Consider the following 9972-nt stretch of genomic DNA (forward strand, 5'->3'; position numbering starts at 1 on the left):
GAAGAATGCGTTGAAGACCTAATAGGAATAACTTGAAGAATGAATAAAGTTTGATCATACTCACAATTTAAGAATGCTGTTATTTTTTAAGAATTTTATTCATTTTTGTTGATATTCTATTAGAATATGTATAATTATATTAAAATGTATAAGTTCGGATGTATGAATTTGTATTTAATTTCAGATATATAATAGTATATTAGAATGTTGTTATTTTTCAACCTCAGATTCAAGAATTTTGTTATTCTTCAATAATATTCTAATAGAATAAAATTCAGAAAGACATCATTCTAACAAAAAAATATTCTGACAGAATAAAATCGGTTATGTTTACAAATTACGTTAGAATTGAAATTGAATTAATTAAAAAAAATCAAATTTTTTAAAATTAGGAGAATTAATTATCCCTAAAAATCCGAAAATTTCCTTTTTTAAATGTAGTTAATTGTCCAAAATACCCTTTTTCTAAAATTTGTGTGATTATATGGTACATGTTAGCGCATTGTAATATCATACACTTTCAAATCATGTCCATTGATTAATTTCATCCGTTGGTCCAGATCTGTGCATTCTGGCACACAATAGTTAGTAAAAACAAAATAACCTAACACTATATATATATATATATATATATATATATATATATATATATATATATATATATATATATATATATATATATATATGAAAATACAAAAAACGCATTACCAATATATATTATTTGTAAGGACACTATGTCTTTTATTTTATTTATTATATAACAATATTAGATTTGACAATAGTAAATACTAAATCTTCTGAAGGCATTACTAATACATATTATTTCTAAGGACAGTTTGTCTTTTATGGATTTATTATATGACAATATTAGATTAGACAATAGTAAATACTAAATCTTTTGAGAGTATGGGAAGAAAATGGTATCAATGCATGTGAAGACTTTCCTTGAATAGGTTGAAAAAGTTAGGCTTACGTCGCCCTTCAACAGTCTAAACCTCGTGCATTAGTTTGGATAAAAATAGAAAGCAAAGATTGAACTTTCCCAAAATAGCATTCAAGATCATTCCACATCTTTACACGTGTCGCTTTGTTATTGGTTCAGTTTGGCATATGTTTTCCTTTAGCTTCACTTGTCGTTTAGTAAAGTTGATGCCAACCCATTATTAGCATTAATAAAATTTTCCAAAATGAAGGAAAAAAACAAATACAGATTTGTATGTTTAACATTGATCCTATTTAAGCCTTATTAACTTTGTATGTTTAACAAAACATAGAAACTATCAATAAAAACAGATAATACTAAAAGTAAATAATGAAATAATTAACAAAAAACCGTAATATATAACTTTTTATTTTAGATGACTAAACAAAAAGAAATGGTTATGTGATGAGAATGATTTTTCAGAGGATCATGTACTTTTCCACCAATCAAATCATACAGATTAGAGGAAATCATATGTTGGTATTTTTAGTATGAATTATACTTTGGAAGTTACGGTTTAGGTATTTATCTATATATAGGATTAACACAAATTAATATAATCAATTATTTCTACTAAAAATATGTACAACAAATAGCCCTATTGTAAGATCAGATCATTTTTGGGACATTTTCCATGATATAAGTGTAAACTAATTCGGTGGTTTTATTGTATAAGCAAATGTAATGACTTCAATAACTCTGTTATAGTGATACATGAGTCCGTAAACAGAAGACCAAATATAGATGATTATGTTTCTCGTTTGACTATATATATATAAACAAAGACACAAGTCAAACAATGGTTTTACTCTCTCTTTTTTCGACTCATATGTTTATAAATGTATACTATATAGATCTATAAGACTCTGGTATGATTTTTTTTTTAAAATGTAAAACGATTTAATCGCTATTTAGTAATTGCATGGACCATAAATCCTCCATACTCCACATGTTCTCATTTGTTTCAGTGGGAAATGGACCTGAAAAGTTCTGAAAATTGTCGTAGGGTGGTGAATACGTTTCCATCGGATTTAGTACATTGCATGTTTGTGTTGAGCTTGTGGTTGCTTGATCCGTATGTCCTGAAGAAGTTTGTCCACTAAAGTTTTCCGCTTGCTTGATATGCTTTTGAATCCTTGTCCTCCAGTAATTTTTTATCTCGTTATCTGTTCTTCCGGGGAGATGTTTTGCTATTTTTGACCATCTAAAAAGCATTATAGTTTTAAAGGTTACATACAAATAGAAATAAACTTTAAGAACTTATAAATTATATTATGTTAATTTGTCTAGCAATATGTATCTACGTAAATATATCCGTTTTCTTTTTTTTTTTTTTGAAACGACGGAAGTTATTTGTTTATGTAAATATGATTTACTTTTTCCAGAAACCGAGATAGGTATGATGCCCCACAAAAGATGATAGGATGTACATTTGATAATTAAGACTCATATACAACCAAACATGAAACATGTTCCACGATGGAAATTAAAAGTCATCATGTTCCACGTTTTGAATGGGCAAAATCACTTTATCTTGAATCGATGTATATTTAAAGGAGACTCGACTCACATTTTATCTCGTAAATATAGGGAGGACTTCAGAAAAAAAGGTAACCTTTCTAATTTTTTAATCTTTTAAAATTCTTTGCTAAAGTTCATAACTCAAGATTCGTTTTGACGATGGCACGAAGATTCATTCGACAAGAGCATCGATGCGTTCGAGATTAGAGAAGAAAAAAGCTACATCTTTTTTTGGTAAGTAAAAGAAATTAAAAAAAAAATATGTTTTTAGAAACAAAAGACACGTCTCTTCAAGAAAATAAATTTATGCGTTAATATACTTTTTATAATTAAGTATTTTCACTACAAGTATTACATCTAAGGTGTTTTTTCCAGTACATGTAAACTGTTTTACTTGTCGTTAACTTGTATTTTAAGAAATTACATCTAATGTTTTTGTAAGTAGCAAGAATTTCAAGACCGATCACTACTTCAAATAAAAAATCGAATGCACATTATTTTTTTTTCTTATATAACTAAAATCTCGAAAAAGTTTCGGGGGTTTTTCTGACGATAAAAAATATTAATTATAATGAGTGCACACCGTCATAGAACCCTAAAAGTAAACGGTGAAGGACGATCACATTGTATTGTTGAGCCAAAAGAATATGGAATCTGTCAATTTCTAACGTAATTTTACGTGAGATCGATGAAATTCAAACACGTGATGGATTAAAAAGCGTTACTTCCAAAACTGGGATTTCTTTATTTGTCTGTTTGATCTTTTTATTAGTATTGAATTTGAATCCGAAGCTATGCAAGCTACAAGACCTATTATTACTATTTTGTTTTAAGGTGTTAATAAAAGAATCTTTTCTAAGTCCATGCTTTAATTAGTTGATTAAACTTAATTGTAGTTTCAAAGTGTGCTTAATTAAATAACTAATTATTAAATATTCCTCATGATTAAAATTAACTATGAACCTACCTTTTCTTTACGTTTTTTATGACAAGAAGAAAATAAAAACCATCGGTGAAAAGTGGATTACACATAGAAAGTAAATTGTAAAAAACTAAAACCAAAGAAAAAACTATAAAAAATTATTTGTAGACACGAAAAAACCTGGAATTAATATTGCAAGAATGCTGTTTGCGAACGCTAACTAATGGATTATTATAAGTTGAAGAAATAAGGAACAAAGCAACACGAATTGAGTCTTTGAATATATATACTATATATACATATGCACATGTATATATATGTAGAGAGAGAACCAAAAATCCGTAATTATCTTTGCTAGGAAATCAAGGTTTATTTTTATTAAATTAATGGACCAAAAATGAAATACGTACCTGTTTCCCCATTTAGCATGAAGCTCCATGATCAGAAGTTGTTCTTCGGGTGTAATATTACCCCTCCTTACATCGGGACGGAGATAGTTCAACCATCTAAGTCGACAGCTTTTTCCAGTTCTTTTAAGACCTAATTAAACAAGTAATTAAAATACATAACTAGGGTTTAGTAATAATTAAAACATCAATTTATTTAAAAACCATTAAAATTATAACTTTTTCAATTACCTGCAGATCTAGCAAGAGAGTTCCAAACACCTTCACCATGATTTGCAATATAATTTATAAGAATCAAGTCTTCTTCCATCGTCCACGGCCCTTTTCTAACTTCGACGTCTTGCGAAGAATTCATTGATTTTTTCTCCATTTTTATTAACAAAATTCTTTTATTTTCTGCTGAAATCTAGAGAGAGAGTAAGGGAGAAAGGTATAGAGAGAGAAAGAGAGGTTGGAGAGAGATTTTTGAAGAAAGATAATGAAGAAGGTGTTGGTTTTATAGGGGAAGCCTAAGATGACATTTAACATTCTAATTGAGCTCGTTAGTGAACCTTAATCAACTTTATAAATCCTTAGACCTAACTTCCTTATTAACCCTAATTAATTAGTGGTAAATATAATAAGGGATTCAAGATTTGTATTCAGCAGGCATGGATGGATTCATGCATGCATATGCCACCCTTACTCATGCAAATTCCATATATATATATATATATATATATATATATATATATATATATATATATATATATATATATATATATATATATATATAAATAAAGAGAGAGAGTATGTGTGTGTGAGTGTGTGTTGAGGGCAAAATGGATATTTGCATAGGATCCAATTATTTTATTATATATTTTTATTTAAAATAAAATTTTATAATAATGATAAAGGTCTTCTTTTTTGTTCGTCCTGGGCTTGGAGGATATTGAATTCCTTAGGACCGGCACTATATATATATATATATATATATATATATATATATATATATATATATATATATATATAATCTTCGTATTTTGATTTCTTAAAGATCTATATAATCATTACAAGTTTATCGATCGTTTTGAATGCTGTTATCTGAAATAGTATTAATTGTGTTTTACCATGGATTAGAGTTTTTATCTGATACATTATTATAGTTTAAGTTCATTTTCAATTTTATTAAATTTATCCTTTCAGAATCATTACTAATTTATTAGGATCTACACATTGTTATTCATTAACATTTTGGATTGCCACACACTACCAAGGTTTCAAATTCTATCATTGAAACATGTCTACAACATAAATTTTTCATTTTTAACCAACTTTGAAATAAAAAATTTGTCAAACAAAAAACAATCGGATTTGAATCGAATTAGTAATGAACGCTCATCAACAAAACATAAATTTTGAAAAATATTAGTACAAAAATGTTTAAAACAATGAGCACGAGCGTCATGCAGGTGCTCGAATACTACTAGAAAACAGTCCTTTAATGACACACATTTGATGTCATAAAATGGTGCAGCTGACATGCAATGCGTGTCATTAAAGCGCTTGTCATACATGGAAGACGACACGTATTTGCGTGTTGTAACCATATGATGCATATTTACGACATGTATATATGACACACAATGTGTGTCATAAAAGGGTTATAGATGACATGAATGCATATCATTAAACCCTCTGTTATAAATAAAGTTGACACACATTTGTGTTTCATAAACTTATAACATGCATTAATAAGGTGCATTTACAACATGCATTTACGAAATTTTAACACTCGTTTTCCAGATTGGATCAACTAAAGGCTTAATGGGATCAAAGATGGGGTTTGGGGGAAAAATCATGTGTCACGACATAGTACATAGGTTGCCACGACGTGGTAATTGCTGTTTATATGTGCATCAGCCTTGTGCGCCATGACGTGACAAGTTTATGGTCACGACGTGGTAGTCGCATAAAGGCTTAACCCTAATTAGGAGGTTTGTGCCCCTATTTACGGGAAGTGATGATGAGTTTTGAGTATTCTAACACTCCTATGGTGTACATGTAACCCTAGAAACCTTGGATCTATGTTTTCTCTAATATTTATGAAAATTTGATTTTTCCAAAGTTCTTATCCTAACTAGTATCTGTCACACCCCAAAACCACGAACGGCGGAAACGTTCAGGGGTGGAGGACGTCATGTACAGTATCACAAGAGTGTAGTATAATAAACAAGCAACAACATCATCCATTGCATTATAAGTAAAGTTTAATACATGTGTGTTCTTTCATTGTAATAAGACATCAAAAATATACAATCAAAATAAAAGACGAGACTTGTCTGCTCCGACTTCTCAAAACTTGGCCTCCGTACCTGTCTACTGATGACCTGAGAATACAAGTTATTTTGAAAGCGAGTATCAGCTTTAAGCTGGTGAATTCATAAGTATATAAGTGTCATTGCCTTGTTTGTGAAAATCTGTTATGAAAGCCATGTAAACCTTTAAATGAAAATATTGAGGTAAGTATGAAATCCCTAGAAAAACCCTTATTTTCTATAAGTATGAAATGTAGTCTTCTACCAAGACCCGAATGTTCTGTATGTATGAAGTGTAGTCTTCTACCAAGACCCGAATGTTTTGTAAGTATGAAGTGTAGTTTTTGTATTGACTAGTACTAAAAGTGCTTAGTCTAACTCATCGTTTATGTGAAAGGTATCACAAAATAAAGTAATAGGAAATACGTAATAAAGTAAATGTTAGCCGGAGGTACTGGTGCTAACATGTACTTATATAACCTAATGAACATCCGAAGATTGTCCAATTGTCCTCTGTAGCAGCAGCAGGGCGAGGGAAGGGTTAGTCCCCGTAAAGGTACTCCTAGTATAAGTAATAACCGTAGGCATCCGTAGATGTTCATCACTCATTGTTGCTAACAGATGGGTTCCAGAATGGTTAGTCCCGTACGTATATCCCGAGGTACTGTGGGATAGAGGCCCATCTAGGTATCCCGAGGTACTGTGGGATAGGGTCCTGTTTTAGATATCCCGAGGTACTGTGGGATAGGCAGGAAGATTTACACAGAAGGTACTAATAAATCATCCTCGCAATTTGAGATACAAATATTCACTATAAACAAGTATACACAGGTAAAGGTATCTACGTAAAGGTACTCTTGTAATGTGTTCATATATCATGTAAGCATATGTAAAGGTACTCATGTATCAGGTAAGGTTCTAGTAAGAACTCATGAATGAACTAACTCTTGTGTGATTCCTTGTAATAGAAGTAATGTTTGATATCTTCAAATTATCCCTATGATAATCTACTATAATATAACTGGAAGATCATGTAGGTTTGTACACTCTTACTACTCAAGAGTGTGGGAAACTAAATGAAAGATGTACGCTATAACATCAATACATATATAAGAATATAAGTGTATACGCATAGTTTAGCTCAAGAATGAAAAATGGTTTTTGTAAGACATCTATGGGTTTTGAACAATAATTAACAATGAATTGATGTCATTTTAATAAACATTTCAAAGGTAAAACATTTGGTAACAATGTGTTTTTAAGATGTAAAACCATTTCATGCATCACATTTTGTAGCATGTGAAATATGTTAAATGACAAACACAGTTATAAAATACATATCAATGATTAAATAACATGTTTGTTTCTACTTGTATCCCCCCCCCCCCCATTAAAGCATTTAAAATCATTTATAATATTGATTAGGGGTATGAACTCAATTGAAAGTTTGAAGATCGCGAGATGGAAAACCGGGCAGAGTTTCGTCTCGGGAAACGGATTTTTCTCGGGATTCTCGGGAATCTCGGGAATAAGATCGAACTTCGGGACTGGAGCAAAATGACCAGGGCTTCGGGTTTGAACGGGCACGGAAAACAAGGCAAAACGTGAGAGAAAAGAGAAGAAATGGGCAAGTTTTTCAGAAACCCTCGCATTCTATTTATAGGGGTCTGAGAAGCCTCGGTATGCGGGGCGTACGCTCGTACGCAGCGCGTACGCGTACGTCATGCATGACCGAGTCCTCGACTGCCTCGGCTTCGGATGAGACGGATCGGGTCGGATGGGACGGGTCGGACGGGCGGGTCGGTAGCTTCGCATAGGGGCGACGTGGACGGACCGAGACCAAGGCCTTCGGGTACGCGGGGCGTACGAGGTTACGCAGCGCGTAACTCAGATGAGGACGCTGACTCTTCCTTCGGATATTACCGGATTTTTGATTTAAATATATATATATATATATATATATATATATATATATATATATATATATATATATATATATATATAAATTATTTAATAAACTTCAAAAAATCATATCTCCTTCATACGAACTCCGTTTTCGATGGTCTTTATATCCACGCGAAGATGAGACTATTCTCTACAACTTTCGTTTAGACTCCGTTGGCAAATTCCGAAATTATTTTTATTATTTAATTATAAAATGACGTGATTAAGGAATTTCTTTAAAAATTCATAACTTCTTTATCTGACGTCGGTTTTTGCCAGACTTTTCACCGCTGAAATACCATTGTCGAGACCTTCGATTCTCGTTTAGGTCATTCCTACTAAAAGTCGCTCGATCTCCGATTCGAGTTTTTAGCTGTCTGTTGTTAAGCCGAACTTGGAAAAATCTTAACTTCAATATACGAAGTCGGATTTGGGCGTTCTTTTTACGTACGATCCCGATTTAATGACATTTAAACATAGAGGGAATTTAAATAGAACTTTTTGGACATTTTATTATCAAAGTTAATTTTATTAATTCAAAAGTGGTTACAATACTTGACTTTTTAGGTCATTACAAAGATTTGAAATATCGGGTTGTCACATCATCCCCCCGTTAGAGGGAATTTCGTCCCGAAATTTAAAGTAAGAAAACACTTGTGGACTAGGGAAACAGATGAGGGTACTTGTGTTTCATCTGATCTTCGCGCTCCCAGGGGTATTCAGGTCCTCGCTTTGCATTCCAGCGGACCTTCACGATGGGGATGCAACTTTGCTTGGTTTGCTTGACCTCTCGGTCCATGATTTCTACTGGTTCCTCCACGAAGTTGAGGCTCTCGTTGATCTCGATCTCGTCGAGTGGAATAACAAGAGTCTCGTCGGATAGACACTTTTTCAAGTTTGACACGTGGAAGGTAGGATGTACGTTACTGAGTTCTTGCGGTAGATTGAGTTTGTAAGCTACAGGACCGACCCTCGCAAGAATCTCAAAAGGCCCTATGTATCTTGGATTGAGCTTCCCACGCTTTCCAAAGCATATCAAGCCCTTCCAGGGTGAGACCTTCAGTACGACTCGGTCGCCTACCTAGAACTCCAATGGTTTCCTGCGCTTGTCAGCGTAGCTTTTCTGTTGGTCTCTAGAGGCTTTCAATCGTTCACGAATTTGAACGATCTTCTCTGTCGTTTCCCGAATGATCTCCGGACCTGTGAGAGTGCTTTCAGGAACTCGTCCCTTAGCTAACTGGGTATCACCCACTTCAGCCCAGCACAGAGGGGATCTGCACTTTCGGCCATAGAGGGCCTCGAATGGAGCTGCCTTTAAGCTCGTATGATAACTGTTGTTGTAGGAAAATTCAACAAGGGGTAAATGAGTATCCCAAGCTTTTCCAAAGTCAATCACACAGACACGCAACATATCTTCGAAGGTTTGGATAGTTCTCTCACTTTGCCCGTCGGTCTGTGGATGGTAGGCTGTACTCATCTCCAGCCTAGTTCCTAGGGAACTTTGTAATGACTGCCAGAAACTTGAAGTGAATCTACTATCTCGGTCTGAGATGATAGATAAAGGAACACCGTGTAGTCTTACAATCTCCCTAATGTAAGTTCTGGTAAGTTTCTCCATCTTGTCTGTTTCCTTGATCGGTAGGAAGTGTGCAGACTTGGTCAGTCTATCGACGATGACCCATATGGAATCAAGTCCACCCGTCATCTTGGGCAACTTGGTTATGAAGTCCATAGTGATCTGCTCCCACTTCCATTCTGGTATCTCCGGTTGTTGTAGAAGACCGGAGGGTTTCTGGTATTCGACCTTGACCTTTGCACAAGTAAGGCATTTACTTACGAAGGTAGCAATATCTGCTTTCATGTTAGGCCACCAGTATAACCTTTTAAGATCCAGATACA

General features: G+C 33.3%; 1 protein-coding gene across 1 annotated transcript; it reads right to left on the bottom strand.

Moving 5' to 3' along the window:
* Positions 1-1644: 1644 nt before the first annotated feature.
* LOC145093433 (MYB-like transcription factor EOBI) lies at positions 1645-4304 on the bottom strand. Its single transcript, XM_079031559.1, has 3 exons — positions 4064-4304; positions 3836-3965; positions 1645-2186 (listed from the first exon to the last, which is right to left on the bottom strand). The coding sequence occupies exons 1-3, from the start codon at positions 4200-4202 to the stop codon at positions 1883-1885; spliced, it is 573 nt and encodes a 190-aa protein (XP_078887685.1). The 5' UTR covers positions 4203-4304; the 3' UTR covers positions 1645-1882.
* Positions 4305-9972: the final 5668 nt, after the last annotated feature.

Source organism: Lactuca serriola, chromosome 3 (assembly GCF_051521515.1).
Source record: "Lactuca serriola cultivar US96UC23 chromosome 3, Lser_US96UC23_V15, whole genome shotgun sequence".
NCBI classification, from domain to species: domain Eukaryota; kingdom Viridiplantae; phylum Streptophyta; class Magnoliopsida; order Asterales; family Asteraceae; genus Lactuca; species Lactuca serriola.